Raw genomic sequence first — 22204 nt, forward strand, 5'->3', positions numbered from 1 at the left:
GGCCCAAGTGATGGTGATTTTGATCACCTGTTATACATGTGAAGGCTAGGCAATGGGAAAGGAAGACTGAAGAATGAGTGATGCATTTGCACTGTGGTGTTGGTGAAGAATATTGAGTATACCAAGGACTTCCAGAAGAATGACATACAGTCTTGGAGGAAGTGCATCCAGAATGCTCCTTAGAAACAGGAAGGTGAAATTTTTATCTCACTTACTCTGGACACAGAAGGTTTGTGGTTTGAATCAACTAGCTGCTCCATGAGAGAGAGATGAGGCAGCCTGCTTCCATGAAGGTTTTCAGCCTTGGAAACCCTATGGAGCAGTTCTGTTTTGTCCTATAGGGTCACTGGGAGTTGGAATTAATTTGATGGCAGTAAGATTTTTTCTTTTCTTTTTTTTTTTTTTTTTAACTTTGAACATGTTGTCAGGAGGGACCAATCCCTGAAAAAGGACATCATGCTTGGTAAAGTGGTGGGTCAGTGAAAAAGAAAGGGACCCCTAGTGAGATGACCTCTGACGCAGTGGCTGCAGCGATAGGCTTCAACACGGCAATGATGATGAGGGTGGCACAGGATTGGGCAGCATTTCATCTTATTATACATGAGGCTGCTATGAGTTGGGGCCAACTCGACAGCACCCAACAGCAAGAACAACAACAGAGACTAGAGATAGACACAGAGGGAAGACGCCAGGTGAAGACGGGGGCAGAGATGGTAGAATTCTGCAGCGGGAACGCCTTGGGGGCAGAGATGGTAGAATTCTGCAGCGGGAACGCCTTGGGTACCAGAAGCTGGGAGAGACAAGCATCTTCCCCAGTGACTGTGAAGAGAGTCTGGTCCTGCTGACCACTCTACGTCCCACTCTGCACCCAGACCTCTAACCTCCAGAATTGTGAGACAATACATTCTGTTGTTTTTGGGCATCATGTTAACACTACTCTGTTACAGCAGTCCTAGAAGACTGGAACTAGAAAACCCATTGAGTGAATGCTGACTCATTGCAACCCTGCAGGGCATGGAGTAGAACTGCCCCACAGGGTTTCCAAGGCTGTCATCTTTATGGGGGAACTCTGGTAGCGTAGTGCCTAAGACACTTGACTGCTAACCAGAAGGCTCGTGGTTCAAACCCACCAGCCACTCCTCAGGAGGAAGATGGGACAATCTACTTCCGTAGTGATAATTGCCTCTGAAACCCAAGGAGGGGTTGCTATGAGTCGGGTCCGACTCGACGCCATATAACAACAACAAGAACAACAACAACAACAATCTTTATGGAAGCACACTGCCACATCTCCCAGAGAGCGGCTGGTGGTTTCGAATCACCACCTTTGGGGTAGCAGCTGAGTGCTTCTGCTGTTGTACCATAAGGGCTCCCTAGAAGACTGACACCCCTGCTTAAACTTGTACTCTGTGCAGTTATGGGACAGAGGTCAGAGGCTACCAAGTAACTGAAGATCCACTAAGTGCTGACTCAGTAGGGGGCAGTCACACATGAAATCAGAAGGACTGATTGGCCACTATTCTTTTATTAGTTAAAAGAAAGAAATTGAAGATCAGAATTAATTGAGATACTGATTCAAAATAACAGTGAAACCTGAAGTCCTATCTGTGCCTCTCTGTTAGCCAGGTCAGGCCTCCCGGACTGACTAGGTGTCTGCAGCCCTCTGCCCTTTGTGGCCATCATCACAGGCAGGGTTGGCAGTGGCTTGGGAAGGGGCTAGTGTGTCTGAATGGCAGCCTTCCACTCACTCTGTTACTATAACCCATTGATACACAAAAAATCCATCATTAGTGGCTGTATAATAATTTGTAGGAGATCCCTGAGTGGTGGGAAGGGTTTAAGCTCTGCTCTGCTACTAACTTGAAGGCTGGCAGTTGGAACCCAGCCAGCGGTGCCATTGAAGAAAGATATGAAGAAATGGCTGGCCGTTTCTGTAGAAATCAAATTTTTGTAGAAATCACAGCTACGAAAGTCCAAGGAGCAGTTCTGGTCTATAACACGTGGGCTCACCAGGAGTTGACAACAGGTTTATTTATTTATTTTAAATGACAGCTTACACTTTGTCCTAAAGGAATACTATTGTCATGACTGTTTAATTACTTTGCATTCTGATAGGCGCACCGATCTTTTCAAGATGTATTTCCTAATTTGTGTTTTGGGATGAATGGAATATGGAATTTCAATCAGAAAACCACTGTAAAAAAATAATTTAGTTTTTGTTGTTGCTGAAAATATACCTAGGAGGACATTGGACAGTAGTTTCAAATGTCCGTGACAATACGGTGACATTAGTAACCTTCTTCAAGTTCTGCCACCATTCTCTCCCTCCTTTTCTGACTAGTTTCTCCCCAGTGAACATAAACTCACTGTCCCCTAAGTTTCCTGTCTAATCTTTTGAGATGCGGATCTCGATTTGATCACATACAGATAGATCTTACGTGAGTACAGTGCTCAAGGCAGACATTCCTCGTGAGTTCATAAACTACCGAGGAGAACAGCTTAGCCGAGACCCTGTCTGGGTGTGGAGTCACTGCAAGTAATGGTCTTCGATCTCTGCAGACCAGGAGGCCCAGCCCAGCCCCTTCTACTCACTGTAGCATTCTGTGGTCTCTCCACCTGTTAAATCAGGTGCAATTAAACAGGATTGTTTAATAACTAACTTAGGGAATGTGGCATATAGTACGTGTTCAATAAAACTGAATGTCTTCAACAATTACTTAATATAAACTGTTGATTGATACCTGCTTTTGCTTAATTTAGGATGTTTGCAAATAACAAAATCCGGTTTGTAGGTCTAGGAACACAGAGTAGGCACTCAAGCAATGTCTTTCTTTGCAACTGAAGGTCTCAGGTTCACTGCTGTTGACAGGGACCCCAAGAGAGGAGTATTTTGACCTGAGGGGCAGTAAATCCTGTGAAAGAGAACAGAAACATAGACTCCAGTTCTCAGCACTTCTGTTTACTAACTCTGTGACCTCGTCAGATCATTTAAGTTCCCTGTTCTTGTTTTCTCATCTGTAAAATAGGAAAAGCAAAACTATCTGTCTGGTTTTATTTGCAGGCAAGAACTAATAATGTGTTTCTGTCTTATGGTTATGCAGGAGGCTGCTTCTGTCATTCCCCCTCCCCCTTCCATTTATTCACAGCAAAGTTGCTAGTTCTAAACAGTTCTTGCAGTATGTAATCACAAGAAGGCACAATCCTTGAAAACACTAGGATCACCATTCTTATAAAATGAAGTACCTTATTAGTTAGAAATCTTGACATTTAGTTTAAAGAGATTATTTATTCTGTACGACACCACGTGACACTCTTCTCTATGTGGTATTAACTCCATTGCTTAAGTATTTTAGTATTCTATGCAAGAAACAGTGTTATCCATGGCTCAGCCCTTAGAAGAATGATTTTTCTGAAGTCGCTGATCTTCCCATTTGAAGCTTACCCATTTCTTTATTGTTGTGTTGTTGTTAGGTGCCTTCAAGTCAGTTCTGCCTCATAGTGACCCTGTGTAAGACAGAACGGTTGGGTCCTTAGCCATCCTTAACAGTCGTTGATGTTTGAGACCATTGTTGGAGCTACTGTGTCAATCTGTCCTCTTTTTTTGCTGACCTTCTACTTTGTGAGGCCTGATGTCCTTCCCCAGAGACTGGTTTCTCCTGATAGCACGTCCAAAGTACGTGAGCCAAAGTCTCACCTTCCTCCCTTCTGAGGAGCTGTCTGGCTGTACTTCTTCTGAGACAGCTTTGTTTGTTCTGACAGTCAGTGGTATATTTCATATTCTTCATTAGCATCGTAATTTAGAGGCATCAGTTCTTTTCTGGTCTTCCTTATTCATTGTCCATAGTGACATGCTTATGAGGTGATTGAAAATATCATGGCCTGGGTCAGGCACATTTTAGCCCTAAAAGTTATATCTCTGCTTTTGAACACTTTAAAGAGGTCTTTCGCAGCAAATTTGCCCAGTGCAGTACATCATTTGATTTCTTGACTGCTGCTTCCATGGGTGTTTATTGTGGATCCAAGTAAGGTGAAATTCTTGACAATTTCAAAATTTCCTCTGTGTATTGTAATGTTGCTTCTTGGTCCAGTTGTGAGGATTTTTGTTTTCTTTGTGTTGAGGGGTAATTCATATTGAAGGCTGTAATCTTTGATCTTCATCAGTAAGTGCTTCAAGTCCTCTTCGCTTTCAGCGAGCATAGTTGTGTCATCTGCATATCGTAGGTTGTCATTGAGTCTTCCTCGAATCTTGATGCGCATTCTTCATATAGCCCAGCTTCTTGGATTATTTGCACATCATACAGATTGAATAAGTGTGGTGAAAGGGTACAGTCCTGACAAATACGTTTCCTGATTTTAAACCACGCAGTAGCCATGGTCGAATCACTGCTCTTGGTCTATATACAGTTCCTCATGAGCACAATGGCAGTGTTCTGGAATTCCCATTCTTGGCAATGTTATCCATAGTTTGTTATGATCCATACAGTTGAATGCCTTTGCACAGTCAGTAACACACAGGTCAACATCTTTCTGGTAATCTTTGCTTTTAACCACGATCCATCTGACGTCAGCAGTCATAGCCCTAATTCTGCATCCTCTTCCAAATTTGGCTCGAAATTCTGGCAGCTCCTTGTCAGTGAACTACTGCAGTGATTTTTGAATTATCACAGTTTTTCTTGTGTGTGTTATTGATGATTTTGTTCTATAATTTCCACATTGTATAGAATAACTTTTCCTTGGAATGGGCACAGATATGACTATCTTCCAGTTGGCTGGCAGGTAGCTATCTTCCAGATTTCTTGGCATAGATGAATGAATGCCTCCCTTTGTTGAAACATCTCAATTGAGATGTATTCCATCAATGCCTGGAGAGTTCTTTTTGGTCAGTGCCTTCAGTGTGACTTGAACTTCTTCTTTCAATACCATTGGTTCTTTTTTTTTTTTTTTTTAATTTTATTGTAATTTGGGTGAAAGTTTACAAAGCAAATTGATCTTCCATGCATCAGTTCACATACACTGTCTCATAACATTGACTGCAGTCTCCCACAATGCAACAGCTCCCCTCCCATTTCCTCCCTGTAGCCATCTCTTGTCTGTATCCTCCCCTCCATGCACTCCTGCCCCCGGAGCTGTCTCTCTGTGCATACAAAGCCCTTCTATTCGCCCATGATTGATTTCTCCAAGTAGCGTATCTGCCTAATATAAATGTTCGGTTCAAATGCCTGTCTTTTGTTTGGCTGGAAGCCACAGGAATGAGTTCAATTTCAGACCTGAAGGGCAGCTAGGCACCATAGTCTCAGGGTTTCTACCAGGCTCTATCAGACCAGCAAACCTGGTCCCTGGTTTTTTTTTTTTTCATGATTTTGAGTTTTCTTCCACCTTATTCTCCTGCTCCATCCAGGATCTCCTACATAGATCCCCCTGCGAGTGATTGACACTGGTAGCCATGTGCCATCTAGTTCTTGTGGTTTCATAGACATATAGGCTAAGGACTACATGGTGTACCAGTTCCTTGGACTAATTGTTTCCATATGTCTTTGGTTTTCTTCATTCTTCTTTGTTCTGAACAAGGAGAGACCCATAGTTGCATGCAGATGGCCACTTGTAAGCTTTTAAAATCCTGATCGCTACTTGCTAAAGTAGGATGTGAAACAATGTTTTTGTGTAGTATGTTATGCCAGTTGAGCTTGATTGATGTTCCCTGAGCCCACAGGTCCAACTACTCACTCCCTCTGGGTAGCTGGCTATGGCCAAGAGTGACTACAATCCTGTCCCTTGTCCGCTCTACTATACACCTGGAAATTCTTACAGAACATACAAATACACTTGTAGAAGCACTGTCTGCCAACCCTATACAATACCATTGATTCTTGATCGTATGCTGCCTCCTGAGATGGTGGAATATTGACCAATTCTTTTTGGTACAGTGACTGTGTATTCCTTCCTTTGTTTGATGGTTCCTGTGTTGTTCTTTTTTTTTTTTTTGTTTATAGAATCCTTCAATATTGCAACTTGAGGCTTGAATTTTTCTTTAGTTCTTTCAGCTTGAGAAATGCCAAGTGTGTTTTTCTCTTTTGGCTTTCTAATTCCCCGTCTTTGCGCATTTCATTATAATACTTTACTCTGTCTTCTTAAGCCGCATTTTGAAATCTTCTGTTCACCCCTTTTACTTCATTATTGTTTTTCCATTCACTTTAGCTACTCTATGCTCATGAGCAAATTTCAGAGTCTCTTCTGACATCCATTTTGGTCTTTTCTTCCTTTCTTGTCTTTGAATGACCTTTGACTTTCTTCATGTATGATGTCCTTGATGTCATCTCACAACTTGTCTGGTCTTCAATCCTTAGTGTTTAGTGTGTCAAATCTATTCTTCAGTGGTCACTAAATTCAGATGGGATATGTGCAAAGTCATACTCTGGCTCTTGTGGCTTGTTTTGATTTTTTTTCAGCTTCAACTTGACCTCACATATGAGCAATTGATAATCTGTTATGCAGTCAGCACCTGGCCTTGGTACCTGGCCTTCTTGGACTGATTATATTGAGTTTCTCCATTGTCTCTCTTCACAGATGTAGTGCATTTGATTCCTGAGTATCCCATCCGGCAAGGTACACATGTATAGTTGCCATGTATGTTGTTGAAAAAGGTATTTGCAATGAATACATTGTTGGTCTTGCAAAATTCTATCATGGGATCTCCAATGTCATTTCTATCACTAGGGTCATATTTTCCCACTGCTGACCCTTCTTTTGTTTCCAACTTTCATATTTCAATCAATGTAGTAATTATCAATGCATCTTAATTTCATGTTTTATCAATTTCAGGTTGTACAAGTGGGTAAAAATCTTCAGTTCTTCATGTTTGGCATTAGTGGTTAGTGCATAAATTTTAAAAATAGTCCTATTAACTGGTCTTCCTTGTAGGGACATGGATATTATCTTATCACTAAAAGCATTGTATTTCAGGATAAAGAGAGCTCTGGTGGTATAGTGCCTAAGGCATTTGACTGCTAACCAGAAGGTTGGCAGTTCAAACCCCCTCAGCCACTCCTTGGAAGGAAGATTGGACAGTCTACTTCTGTAGCGATACCACCTCAGAAACCGAAGGAGGGGTCGATATGAGTTGGAAAATGACTCAATTATGAATGTGATGCTCTTCCTCTTTAAGTTTCAGCCATGGTAAGCAATGTGTCATTCCTAGCATAATAGACCATATGACTGTAAGATTCAAAATGGCCAGTACAGTTCATTTCAGCTCACTAATGCCTAGGTTGTTGATCTTTATGCATTCCATTTCATTTTTGTTGACTTCCAATTTTCCTAGGTTTGTACTTAGTATATTCCACATTCTGAATACTAATGGATGTTTGCAGCTGTTTTTCTCCTTTTGAGTTGTCACCTATCTGCAAATGAAGATGCCAGAAGCCTTAACTCCACCCAGGTCACTTAGGTCACCTATACTTTGAGGAGGCAGCTCTTTCCCAGTAGTATTTTGAGTGACTTTCCACCTGAAGGGCTCATCTTCTGTCACTGTTTCAGGTAGTGTTCTGCTGATAACTCATAAGGTTTTCACTGAACAATTTTGTTTCAATCACCAGGTCCTCCTTCTTAGTCTAGAAACTCTGCTGAAACTTGCCTACCACGGGTGATCTGCTGGTCTTTGAAATACCGGCGGCATAGCTTCCAACATCACACCAACATACAAGCCACCACTTTAGGACAAACTGACAGAGGGGTGGTGGTTCTCTTCAACTGACCATTTGAATTACATCTTTGCATTGTTTAGGGTTGGGGTGAATGTGTGCATATGTGTGTGGAGGGCTTCTCTTTCCTCACTGTTACATCGTTTTTTCATTTTAAGCCTTTTAGGAATTCCTAATAAATAATTTGATTGTAGAATGCTACTATGTATTCACAGTCTGAGGCATTCATCAAAAGAAATCTATCCAGTGCATTTCATTTGCAGGGTTGTACTCCTGATGCACTAAAATAAGAAATGTGAATTTCTTGCAGACTGTTATCAGATGGTTTTAAATATCTGCCAAAAAGGAATTCCTGTCCCCATGTTAGGAATTTCTATAATAAAATGCTGGCACCATAGCTCAGAATGGTTTTATATAAACAGAAAAACAGCAGCGAGTGTTCTCCCTGAAGACAGTTTTAGCTGCAGTTTACCAATGCTGCTTAGTTATTTCTGTCTTATTTTTATGCTTTTGTTTTGAAACATAGGGTAATTTTACCTGGATACACCCTTGGATATTCAGGAATTAGCTGAGTGTGTTGACGTGAACATGCAAGACCTCCGGAGACTCCTGAGGAGGCACCGCTGCCTGCCCCTTCCCCCACCTCCACCTCCACCGGGAAGAAAGGGGTTAAGGACGATTGGAGGCTAGAGGAGAGGGGAGGGAGCCCTGAGGAGGCCCAGGAGGCGCTCACCTCGCCTCCAGCTCTAGCTTTCATCACACGCAGGGAGCTTGGAGTGCAGTGGTGAATTTGGAGGGGGTGCTGCTGCCAATTTCAGGGACGCTGCTGGGAGTGGGCGTGGCCTCGGTGGTGTGGATGCTCATTAGGAAAGATACTGGGTGCTTTTCAGTGAGGAGTCAGGACTGTGTGTGTGCATGTGAGTGTGTGTGTGTGTATGTGTGTGTGAGAGAGAGAGAGAGGAGAAGGGAGGGAACGACATAGTGACCAAGAGACAGAGAGACAGGTGCTCAAGGGCCAGACAGAGCTGCCAGAGAGACAGAGAGCAGGACTGGAGTGAAGACAGCCACTCCGAATCTTTTTGGAGTTCAATGAATGTGAACATGGGGTCTGTCACCGGAGCGGTCCTCAAGACGCTACTTCTGTTATCTACTCAAAATTGGAACAAGGTCCTAGCTGAGAATTCCTGTAAGTATACAGCAAATGATTTAAAACTCACAGGGGGCTCTCTGCAAAACTTTGATTCTGTTGTTTTTGTAATTATTATTTGCAATTGGACTTACTGCAAGGCACATTGCTGTGAATCGAGCATCGTTTAACAGCCCAGCGGGTATGACAGGGTTCATGCTTGTCCTTCCTCTTCATCTGGTCAAAATACGCAAAGTAGCCTTTCCCTTTTGGTCTCTGAGCAGAATCCCATCCTCTTGCCTTTGAATGTTCATTGAGAAAACTCGAGTTCTAGTAAAACACTGAATTAGCGTCTTAACTAGGGAGTAGCCCGAGAATGTGTTCATTCCTTCTTTTTTCAGGATTACTGAATTTTACTGGAATGATATCTAACAGGAAAACAATGGGCAGATTTCACATTGTGCTGTGTTAGCGCAGATTTCTGAAGTTTGCAGTGTAGCAGACTAGTAGCTGGCTGCATCTTGAGGAAGACGCCAGGCTAATCACGGAAACGTACTGCAGGATTCAGGAGCAGAACTGGGGGAAGCAGGCTGGCTGTGAAGAGCTGTGGGCTCCCTGTTAAGAGCTGTGGCCTCGCGGCTATGAGGACGAGGAGGAGATTGGAGCACTCCTGACAGAGGGGCCTGGCCCCACATCTTGCTAGACGGAAAACATTCAGCGGATTTTACAAAAGTAGTCTTCTTTCGTGGTTGAATTTTTAACTTGATAGAATGGACTTTGAATGTTCTGCTGGGTCTAGTTTATTCAGTCAGTATTTACTGTAACCTTTTTTTCTGATTTATGGAGCATCCAAATTAATCCGGCAGAACACGCTGCATCCACTTTTTATTAAGGGTAGAAAAAGCTTAAAAAGTTTTATTTGGACGAAAATCGCTAAAAAGGAGAATTTCCCCCTCCTTGTTGAAAGATTAGCAAGCTCTGCGTATGTAACTTTTTACCTCTTGGATTTTAAAGGAAAAGCTCATTTGCTTTTCAAGAAAGAGCTGGCAGGCTTGTTGATTTGGTCCCTGCCCTATACCTGGGTTTTCAGTGGAGGGACACAAATGAACTGGTACCCAGAGTTTTACCGGAGCACATCGCAACACTGCGCTCAAAGGCTCCGGGGTGGAAAAAACCCACGTGAACTGTCGTTAGTCCAAGTCCATTCACGCTGCAGGGCTACTGTGGAAAGAAGTGGAACTTCCCTCCAGACACTGCTGCCCGCACTGGCTTTCAGATGCAGTTTTCATTTGGGTGGGTGACCATCCTGTAAGTCAATAAGATTTGCATGTTTTCACCTAGTGGAAGTCACACAATCCTGTAATGGTAGCATTTGACTAATGTTGCAGGAAACCACCACTACCCCTGTCACCACCACCACATACATGCGTGCACATGCGCACACACGTGCGCACACATACATACACACACACACACAAAGTTTTGTTTAAAAAAAAGCACAAGAAAGTAATTCCTCATCCAACTGCTAAAGTTCAACAAAAAAGGGAGGCACTAGAGGTCACCCTTACAATGTGAAGCACATCCCTTCTTGCAGCCTTCCTCAGAAGAGGAGCAGGAAGTCTGCCCCCTGTGCAGTCCTCTGACCAGTGCTCTGCCTGTAGTCGGGTTTACAGTATATGGATACGATTAGTTGGGCTAATGATTGTTGATGTTTGTTTTGTTCTCTTGACGTTCTGTAATAGGCAGAGGATGCAGGCAGACAGTATGTTCCCTTTTGTCCTGTCTCGTTAGTAAAGGTGCTGGGAGCCTGAGGAGGCATGCTGTCCATGTCTGCTTAGCTCTGGTTGGGCCTCTGGCCGACATCTAAAATTTCATCCTCTGTCTGTATTCTCTCAGCCGAGGTTTCAGGAAGTGAGTTTAATGTTCTTCTCAATGCTTAAAGAACCTGTAAAAATTTAAACTACTAGGGATATTTAGATATATTGAAGTGGGAGCTCTTCCTCACATATGTATTAGGAGTTGACTGTTCCCCAAGTGTCAAATAGTCATTGAAATGAATTCATTTAATTAAAATTGCATTTCGTAATTTCTTCTTAATGTCACTTTGACAGTGTGATTGTCTAGTATAGATACAATAGAAAAAAATGTCTTTTCCCAGTTTTTAATTTATTCCTCATCATTTGGACAGTATTTTCATTTCAGAAGGACACAAGGTCTAAAAGCTTGATCTTTCTTATTAACAAGTCATGGTACTCCATGTGTTTTCACCTTTTTAAGGAGAACAGATATACATGTTTGCCAGCAAGGTTGGTCTTTGGTGCCTGGACATGAAACCAGCAGCTTAAGTATAGTAGGTCCATTAATTGTGCTGGATAAGCCATTATAGTAGCAATAAAATGAGTCAATCTCAAGCACCAATATGAAAGTCAGGGGAACTGAATATAAATGCAGAGGAAAATTAAAGGTCTCTTGGTCAGGTGTATACAAAGACCTTTTCCCTTCATTTACAACTGACTCACCGGAAGCAAATCTGTTCATCCACTGAGTTAGCCCAGTGGCCCAGTGTGAAAGCTTTCATGGAACAAGACTCTGAAGCCCAGGACAGCTCAGGGAGTAGGTGCACTTTAATTTGAACGTCAGTTGATCTAATTGATCAATAGGGAAATTTTATATTAGATGGATTCTGTATCTATCTGTCTGTCTATATGTGTCTGTCTGTCTGTCTGTCTATCTGTATCCATCTATCTTATATGCACAAACATGTATTTTATATGTGTGTAGAAATATGTATACGTGATTAGACTCACGGGCTTGGTCGTCTTGGTTGGCCCTGCCTACTCCTCATCTGCCTAGAGATGAAGTTTGTTGAAGGACCACATTCTTTGCCTACTCATATCCTATCTGACTTTTCAAAAGCAACGAACAAGCCCCTATCTTTCTACTTTGTTCGGGTCAATGCAAGTTTGTTAAAATATTGAGACATTCTCCTGAAGAAAGTTAGCGGACTAACATACAAGGGCTTGCTTTCTGAGGAGTTACATAGGCTGTTGTTGCTTTCCTCAGTTGCTATGGGAAGCACGCATGGGGTCATGTCTTTATTTTATAATTATTGGTTTGAATCCACAGTTTCTTTCTGAACATTAAGATGTTGTTGGGGAAAGGGTCACCTCTCCTGAAAAGAAGGAACAAGTATAAATAGTAAGGTGGGTAAGAGTTTGGCCTTTATTTTTACTGGTACAGATCATGTGATGGAAACCATGGCCTAAGACATGCTGAACCTTACGCTAATTAATGCTCAACCAAATAGTGTATGAATGACTTAATTAGAACCTAACTTCTGAGTGCTTTTTTTCTTTTACTTGAAATAAAGGATAACCGGATACTTACCCTGAATAAAAGCACTGAAGGATATGTTAAAGTCAGCAATAGATGAAGGTGATTACCTGACTAGAGGATCGCTCTTATGGGCTCTGGGTTACCACCTGGATGCAGCTAGACTGATTTCAGATGGTTACAGCTCAGTTTTATCATTCTTTCTAGAAGCTTCCTTATTTACCCCACCTCCCCAAAATTACCTTCCCATAACGAAAAGTAACCGGAGTACAAAGGACTGATAAAATATGATTAAGTAATCCAGTGCATGACTTTTGGATATAAAGGTGAGCGTGGACTTTGATTTGCTTTTCTAATAGTAATGCTGATTAGTTTTTACCCTGGTCCCTGTTGTGTCCAAGTCATTTCTGATAAGGGCATGAGGGCTGCCCTCAGTGCTGGGGATAACGTAGCTCATAGGCCAATATGGAGATCACACACCTGGTGTTCCCATAATACCTAGCACTTACTCTAAGTAATAAACATTATTAGTGTCTTCTAAAATTAATTTCAGAAATTGTATCATATGTAAATACTTTCTTCATTGGAGCCAAACTATGTATCTTCACTGAAGCCAATCTTTATGGATTGAATTGCCTTACCCCTTCAATGAAAACAGATTAATTGACTTATATAACATATAATGTAATGTTTAGTTAAATTTTGGCAAACTATGGGCGCTTGGACCAGTTTTGGTCCATTGCCTATTTTCACACAGCCCATGTCCTAAAATAAAATAGTATTTGTATTTTTTAAAGTTTGGAAAAACTCAAAAGAAGAATTCTTCACGACACCTGGGCATTATGTGAAATTTAAATTTTAATGTCATCCATTCTTCTCATTAGTAGACCCATATAACAAAAATTTGTACTTTATTATTATTATATTTTGAATTTTATCAATAAAATTTCCTGGAAATTGTTTTTCCTTTTGTTATATAAGTACCTACGTAATAATAGGTAATTATTTATTAATATTAGCTAAGTATTTATTATCTGATCCTTTATAGAAAAAGTTTGTCCCCTGATTTAAATAATCAACATATGATGTAATGTGAGACTTTAGCAGTGTATGACTCATATTGCTAGGTCAGTGGCATGGATATTTGTAATCATCTGAAAGTTTCAGCAGTTTTGGTTGCTATAAAATACATTCAATCTCAAGTAATTCTATTAGTATAAGAAGCGCGGCATGTGAATAAGTAATTGTATCTTAGACACTTTGGATGAAAATTTTGCTGCTATTTTATACTTTCATGCCCATAAAAGATTCCACTCCATACCAACCAGAAACTTCTCCTTAGAATCAGTGATTATGTGAGTGAAGGAATCTTTTCATAAAAGTGTTCTTGTCTCTCTGAGTTTCAAAGCAGCAACTTCCTAAAAATTCTGAAATCAAACTTTCTAAAATAAATTGAAAAATAGCTTTTCATTTAAACACAGCCCATTGAGAATTCATAATAATTAAGCAAGTGCCTTTCACCTGCTCATGCCAGTGTATTCAACTTTTACGTTAACGTCTGTCCATTTGGAATTGTATTTACTTTCCATTTCCAAGATCTAATCACTAGCTTCATTTTATTTGCATTACACTGTTTACCATATATATTTTTTAAAGTTTAAGTTAAAAAATATAATGGGGGAATGATATTTAAAAAATGATTTTTGTTAACATTCCATTGTAGCATTTGTTTTTTCCAAAATGGCCATAACACTGTTTTTAATGGCTAAGCTCTAATGTAGCTTTCTAAGTCTTGTCAAAAGACCACTTTCCAACTCAAAGACAACCTAAGATATTCTTAGAGAGTATACTGAAATGGGACTTATTCTGGGTATCTGAACAAGAATTGTCATGGGGTTCATGACCATCCACCATGAGTATATGATTAGAGATAATGACATTGGCATGACTTGACTTAGAAATTTTTTCCAGTAGATTATCAGTTTGGCTTCACAAATACGCATTTTCTGAATGTAGTACTATTTTTAGAGTTTGAGTCTCCCTACCTCAAAGTCACCAATATTAGAGCCTTAGAATTGTGAACCAGTGCTTCATTGGACCTTCAGGTTACCAGTTAGTCATAAGTCATTGGAGAATTTTTCCACTATATATATGTTTTTTTTCTTTTCCAAGACATTTATTTTATTATTTTTTTAAAATTTTATTGTGCTAGGGTGAAAGTATACAGAGCAAATTCATCTTCTGTACAGTAGTTCACATACATTTTGCCTCATGACATTGACTGCAATCTCCCACAATGCAACAGTTCTCCTCGCACTTCCTCCCCGTAGCCACTTCTTCCCTTCCATACACCCCTGAGCTGTCTCCCTGTGCATACACAGCCCTTCTGTTCTCCCATGATTGATCTCTTCAAGGAGTGTATCTACCTAATGTAAATGTTCAGCTCATATGCCTGTCTTTTGTTTGGCTGGAAGCCACAGGAATGGGTTCAATTCCAGACCTGAAGGGCAGCTAGGGGCCATAGTCTCAGGGGTTCCACTAGCCTCTCTCAGACCAGAAAACTTGGTCCCTGTTTTCCACGTTGTTCTCCCACTCTATCCTGCATAGATTCCGCTCCGAGTGGATGACAGTGGTAGCCGGGCACCATCTATTTCTTTTAGTTGTATAGTCTCATAGCTGAGGATTGCATGGTGTGCCAGTCAGTTCCTTGGACTAATTGTTTCCATGCATCTTTGGTTTTCTTCATTCTTCTTTGCTCTGGATGAGGAGAGACCCACCGTTGCATCTACATGGCTGCCTGTTAGCTTTTAAGATCCTAGTCGCTACTCACCAAAGTAGGATGTGGAACAATGTTTTTGTGTAGTATGTTATGCCAGTTGAGCTTGATGTGCCCTGTGACCATGGTCCTGAGCCCACAAGTTCGACTACTTGCTCCCTCTGGGTAGCTGGCTGTTTTTCACTATCTTTTAAAAAAATCTTTTCTTCCTTACTGATTAAAAGTTTGTTTATGGAATGACTCAGCCCTGGAAACAGTACAAAGAATAGCAAACAAAAAGTTATGTAACATTGTCACACAAATACCAGATAGGCATGTTCAGATTGGTAGGTAAATATTTCTGATGAAATATTAACATTTTTCAGTGACTTAGTGTTTAAAGTATTGCCTAGGTCTAATTTTTGTTTGTTTGTTTTTCTTGATTCCGAATTTTTGGCCTCTACTGTAAAATTTTGTCTTGTTTAATACTCATCTAGAGCCTTTACGTTTTTCACCTTAACTAGTGTGATAAGCATGGGTGAACACATTGGTCTGCATTGGTAAAGACCAAATCTGATGAGCTATTGAACAAGTAAAAAGTAGCATGTTGCTCAGTTGTTTGACAGTCTTGGGTGAGGGTAAATAATATATTTGCCAAACCCTTGATAAGTTGTCATCACTGTTTCTATTTGGCCATGGAAAATTGTCATTCTGAAGAGGAATAGTATGTGTTTCGTTTGGTACTTTTTTTCCTTCCAGTGAATTTTTGTCATGGTTCATGGCAAAGTGTTATTCTGGTAATAAAATTGGAGAAAATGGCATAACGGGAGGTAAAAACGAGCCTGTTTATGTTACAGTTAATGAGTCATTCCAGTGTAATAATTGGAAAAGTGAGTGAAGCCTGGAAACATTTGACATTTTAAGTGGTTTAAAATTCGTGACTATAAAAACTTTAATGCTATGAGTATTTATTAGAGCAGTGATGAAATTTACCTCTAAGGTTTTTAAATTACAAAAGAAAAGGAAAAGAAAAACATGGTAGGCTACGTATCAGTTCCCCTGTAGCTCTAATTCCTTTTTTTATTAAGCACCTCTCATTGCTCGTCAGTGGTCTGGAGTAAGGTATCATGTGCTTCTGAATCGTTAAGGGCATATTTGTTTCTATAACCTCCCCCAGCCCCGCCCCACTGACACTTATGGCACTTAAACTGGGTCATAGGTTGATTCTGATTTAGAGGTGGCATACAATATATAAATTCACCTGCCTTCCTGAATTACACTTATTATATAGTTTTTAGATAAGATATAACCCGTGATTCCACTATTTGACTTGCTCTGCATTTATTACCCACAGAGAGTAGTAAATTTTAGGAAATGTTCTTTGAATAAGTACACTGATTAAGCATCCTAGGAATTGATTGTAAGCTTTGGAGTTGTTAGTTGCCCCTGTAACCTTGAACAGACAGTTGGATCCTCTGGGCCATGACCGAGATGCTCCTGTCAGATGAAATAATTAACTTTGCTATTCCAGACTAAACGGAGGGATTACTCAGAAAATTTGAGTAAAACATTACATACCTGTCTGGATTTTCAAGTCTTTCCTTTAGTTTTCAAAGATAGTAATTTGTGTTGACTTTTAAACTCTGTTGATGGTAGATAATCAAGTCTCAGAGTAACCCACTGCCATCGACTCTATTCCAACTGATAGTGACCCCCATTGGGTTTCCAAGGCGGTGAGTCTTCATGGAAGTAGATTACCCAGTCTTCCTTCTGTGGAGCAGCTGGTGGGTTTGAACCACCAGCCTTCTGGTTAGCAGTCAAGTACGTTAGGTACTTGTGCCACCAGAGCTCCTTAATCAAAGAGAAGAAAGGACTAAATTGAAAATGATACTTGAGGTACAAGAGTTGTTGAGATGAGAAGGAATGTGTCATTTGTGTGTGTGTTGAATGACCTTGCGTGTGAAAGTCGGGAAATGGAACAATATAGTTGGGTAAACATTGCCCCTGGGTGGCACATTTTGAATTAGGTAGTGTTGGGATTTAGAGGTCTGTGGGTGATGGGAAAGGTCTGTGCTTGTCTGCTAGCCTAAAGGCTGGCATTCGAACACAGCCGGTGGCCTTGTGGAAGAAGAGCCCGAGGAGATCTGCTTCTGTGTAGATTACCCTTTGGAGCATTCCCACACTGTCACTGGGGGTCACCAGGAGTTGGAATCGACTCAGTGGCAATGACTTTTGGTTTTGGGGTGAATAATAAGATAGTTTTTCACTTGTTACCCACACAAGAATAGTCTCTTGTGTTTTTGTTTTATTTTTGGTGCAACTATCACCACTATAAGGAGCTCTTGGAGTGTAGTGCCTACAGCTAACCAGAAGGTTGGCAGTTCAAACTCACCAGCTACTCCGTGGAAAGAAGACTGGGCAATCACTTAAGTAAAGATTTACCACCTTGGAAACCCAAAGGGGGTCGCTGTGAGTTGGAATTGACTTGATGGCTGTGGGTTTGGTTTGGTATCACCACTATTTAATTCCAAAATATTTTCCTCACTTCAATCACAAACTGTGCCCACTAATCAATAACCCCCCATTTTTGTCTTCTGCCCGTGCCTGGTTGGTTTCAATCTACTTCTGTCTTGGTGCATTGGTCGCTTCTAGATATTTTATGTAAGTGATATCACACAACGATTTTCCTTGTTATAGATCTGTTGAGAGTTTGTATTTTTTCGTGAGTTAAGTGATTTGTGGTGTCTAAGAAGTTATCCATTTCATCTGTTGTTGTTTTATTGTACTATCTGGTTGATTCCAACTCGTAGCAACCCCATGTACAAATGCCCCATAAGGTTTTCTTGGCTGTAATCTTTACGGGTGCAAATCACCAGGACTTTCTCCCATGGAGCTGCTGTGTGGGTTTGAACTGCCAACCTTTTGGTTAGCAACCGAGCACTTAACCATTGTACCACCAGGGCTCCTTCCATCTCATCTACGTTATCTAATTTGTTGCCGTGGAGTTGCTCATGGTATTCTCTTACAATCCTGCACACCTAGTAGTTCTTTCCCACATTTATTTCTGTTTTCAGTTTCAGTGTATTTTTCTTTGTCAGTTTTATTGATATTTTCAGGAAGGCACTTTTGGGCCTTTTGTATCTCCTTGTTGTTTTTCTGTTCTTTATTTCATTTATCTCCCCTGTCACCTTTACCATCTCCTTCCTTCCGATCACTTGGGCCTTCATTCTCTTCCTTTTCTTTGACATCATTCTTCTTCCTTGACACGTGCGTTTGCTACTGTGACTGTGCCTCTGGGCAGCACTCCCTTCCTGGCATCCCATACATTTTGCACTGTGTAATTTTTTTTTTCACTTTTATTGTGGTGAAAACATATACAACAAGACATTTGCCAACATAACCACTTCCTCATTTACAGCTTAAGGACATTGGTGACGTTTTCATGTTGTGCTGATATTACTGCTATCCTTCCCTAAAATATTCCACCACTATTAGCATAAGCTTGATGCCCCATAAACTAAAGCTTCCCCTTTCTCCCTTCCACCTTCCCTGGCTAGCCACTAATAAATAATAATCCTTGGTTTCTGCATGTATATATATACATACATACATACATATATATATACATACATATATATGCACACACATACACATACATATACATATATACACACACATATATATACATATATACATACACACATACATATACATACACACACACACACACACACATATATATTTTAATTTTTTTCAAACTGTCTAGGAATTTAGCTTCCCCTCCCCTGCCATCCCTGGTAACCAACAAAGAAAGTTTCTTTCTATGTATAAACTTCCTTGACTTTTCACAATAGTGTACTATTACAATATTTGTCCTTCTGTGATTGATTTATTCCACTCAGCATAAATTCCTCCAAGTTCATGCACGTCACACAGTGTTTTGCATATTTTACATTATTCTTTAGGGTTGCATAGTATTTCATTGTGTGTATGTACCACAGTTTATCTGTTGCTCAGTTGATGGGCACTTAGGTATTTCCATCTCTTTACTGTTGTGAATAGTGCTGGAATGAACATGGGTGTGCGTATACCTGTTCATGTCCTGTCTCCTACTTTTTTAGGATATATACCTAGTAATGGGATGGCTGGATCAAATATTATTTCTATTTCCAACTTTTTAAGGAATCACCATACTGTTTCCACAGTGGTTGTATCATTTTACAGTCCAACCAGCAGTGTATGACCATCACAATTTCTATATCCTCACCAGTATTTGATGTTTTCTGTCTTGTTGAACTTTGCTATTAATGCTGGGGTGAGATACTATCTCATGGTTATTTTGATTTGTATCTCTCTGGTGGCTAATGATTGTGAACATTACTTCATGTGTTTGCTGGCTGCCTGGATATAAGTCTTTTGTCTGATATATCATTTCTGAATATTTTTTCCTGTTCTGTAGATTCTCTTTTCACTCTTTTGGAGAAGTCTTTTTTTTTTTTAATTGTGATTTGGGTGAAGATTTACAGAGAAAATTCACTTTCCATACAGCAGTTCACATATACTTTGTCTCATGTCATTGACCACAGTTTACCACAATGCAACAGCTCCCTTCTCACTTCCTCCCCATAGTTACCTCTTCCCAGTGTCCATCCCTCCATACACTCCTGCCCCCTGAGCTGTCTCCCTGTGCATAAACAGCCCTTCTTTCTCCCATGATTGTTCTTTCCAAGGAGTGTATCTACTTGAGGTAAATGTTCAACTCATATGCCTGTATTTTGTTTGGCTGGAAACCAGAGGTGTGGGTTCAATTCCAGACCTGAAGGGCAGCTAGGGGCTATAGTCTCAGTGGTTCTATCAGGCTCTATTGGACCAGCAAACCTGGTCGCCACCTTTTTTTTTTTCTTTTCTCCAGACGATTTTGAGTTTTGTCCCACATTGTTCTCCTTCTCTATCAAGGATTTCCTACATAGATCCCTTTCTAAGTGGATGACAGTGGTAGCCGGGCACCATCTAGTTCTTCTGGTCTCATAGTTGCATATGCTGCAGATTGGATGGTGTACCAGTCGCTAGGACTAATTGTTTCCATGAATTTTGTTTTTCTTCATTCTTCTTTGCTCTGGACAGGGAGAGACCCATCATTGCATCTACATGGCAGCTTGCTAGCTTTTAAGATCCCAGTCGCTACCTGCCAAAATAGGAGGTGGAACAATGTTTTGTATAGTATGTTATGCCAGTTGAGCTTGATGTCCCCTGCGACTATGGTCCCAAGCCCACAGGTTCAACTACTCGTGGGTAGCAGGTTGTGACCAAGCAGTGACCACAGCCTTGCCCCTTGTCAGCTATACTATATACCTGGGAATTCTGATCATTCACATAAACTTATAGGACCATTGTCTGACAACCCTATATATGTTCTTGGATACACTCCCCATTTCATAGACATACCTAATCGTTTAGCCTGTCCACCCATCTATCCATCCATATACCCATGTTTGCCTTCACTGACAACGCAGTACTGTATGTGCAAAAGGGTTCATATTTGTTGTCTGTACCTCCCATGTACCTCTCTATGTCTTTTTCATCCTTAATGCTGCTATATTGGTCACTCCCATTTGGTACATTGCCCTTCTCTTTTGGAGAAGTCTTTTGATGCACCTAAGAATTTAATTTTTAGAAGGTCCCAATTATCTAGTTTATCTTCTGCTGTTTCTGCATCTTGGGTTATACTTGATCATCTATTTATGGCATAAATTAGGACTCCTGAGTTTGCTCCTATTTTTTCTTTGATGAACTTTATAGGTTTAGGTTTCATGTTTAAGTCTTTGATCCATCTGTAGTTAGTTTTTGTGTATGGTGTGAGGTACCGATCTTGTTTCATTTTTCTGCAAATAGATATCCACTTTTGCCAGCACCATTTGTGAAAGAGACCATCTCTTCTCCAATTAATGGATTTTGGCCCATAGTCAAAAATCAGCTGAGTATAGGTGGATGCATCTATTTCTGGGTTCTCAATTCTGCTCCATTGGTCTGCGTGTCTGTTGTACCAATAGCAGGCTGTTTTGACAACTGTGGTGGTGTAGTAGGTTTTGAGATCTGGGAGTATGAGACCTCTTACTTTCTTCTTCTTCAGTAGTGCTCTGGTTATCCAAGGTTTCGTCCCTTTCCATATAAGCAGTCAAATGCCTTAGGCACTACACCACCAGAGCTCCTATATAAAATTAGTGATTGTTTTTTTCCATCTTTAAAGAATGTTGATGGAATCTGGATCTGGATTGCATTGAATGTATAGATTGCTTTGGGTAGTTTGACATTTTCACAGTGTTCAATCTATTTATCCATAAGTTGAATTCCATTTATGTAGATCTTTTAGTTTCTTAATGTTTTGTAGTTTTTTGTTTTTTGTATAGGTCTTTTGTGTTCCTGGTAAGATTTATTTTCAAGTAGTTTATCTTTTTGGTAGTTGTTATAAATAAGGTATTAATTTCCTTATTTCATTTTCAGAGATCTCTTTGCTGGTGTAGAGGAATCCAACTGATTTTTTTTTGTGTTAATCTTGTATCCTGCCACTATGCTAAATCTTTCATAAGTTCTACTAGTTTTCTTGCTGAGTCTCTTGGGTTTTCTGTATATAAAATCATATCATCTGCAAATAGGGGTAGTTTTACTTTTTCCTTACCAATTTGGATGCATTTGATTTTCCTTTCTTGTCTTATTGCCCTGGTTAGGACTTCCAATACAGTGTTAAATAGAAGTGGTGATAGAGGGCATCCTTGTCTGGTTCCTGTTTATAAAAGGAATGGTTTCAGTCGCTCTCCTTTGAGATTAATGTTGGCTGTTGGTTTTGCATATATGTCCTTTATTGTGTTGAGGAATTTCCCTTCTATCCCTATTTTTCTGAGAGTTTTTTTTTTGGAATGGATGTTGGATTTTATCCAGTGCCTTTTCTGCATCAGTTGATATGATCATGTGATTATTTTTCTTTATTTTACTTATGTGATGGATTAAATTGATTGTTTCTCTAATGTTGAATGATCCTTACATACCTGGTATGAATCCCACTTGGTCATGATGTATTATTATTATTTTTGATATGTTGTTGGAGTCTATTGGCTAGGATTTTGTTGAAGATTTTTGCATCTATATTCATGAGAGATACTGGTCTGTGTTTTGCCTTTTTTAGTGGTGTCTTTGCCTGGTTTTGGTATCAGGGTTGTGCTTGCTTCATTAACTGAATTTGGGAGGATTCCACCCTTTTCTATGTTCTGGGAATAGTTTGAGTACGATTGGTGTCAG

At 40.3% G+C, this 22204-nt stretch overlaps 1 protein-coding gene across 1 annotated transcript in view; it reads left to right on the forward strand.

The window, feature by feature from the left end:
• Window positions 1-8798: 8798 nt before the first annotated feature.
• The window catches only part of CNTNAP4 (contactin associated protein family member 4), a 330923-nt gene continuing 317517 nt past the window's right edge, over window positions 8799-22204 (forward strand). The window contains exon 1 of the mRNA XM_007939189.2: window positions 8799-8883. Coding sequence (XP_007937380.2) covers window positions 8799-8883 — 85 coding nt within the window. The remainder of the gene's footprint in view (window positions 8884-22204) is intronic.

Source organism: Orycteropus afer, unplaced genomic scaffold, assembly GCF_000298275.1.
Source record: "Orycteropus afer afer isolate SDZICR_OR568_19922 unplaced genomic scaffold, OryAfe1.0 scaffold00057, whole genome shotgun sequence".
NCBI classification, from domain to species: Eukaryota; Metazoa; Chordata; class Mammalia; order Tubulidentata; family Orycteropodidae; genus Orycteropus; species Orycteropus afer.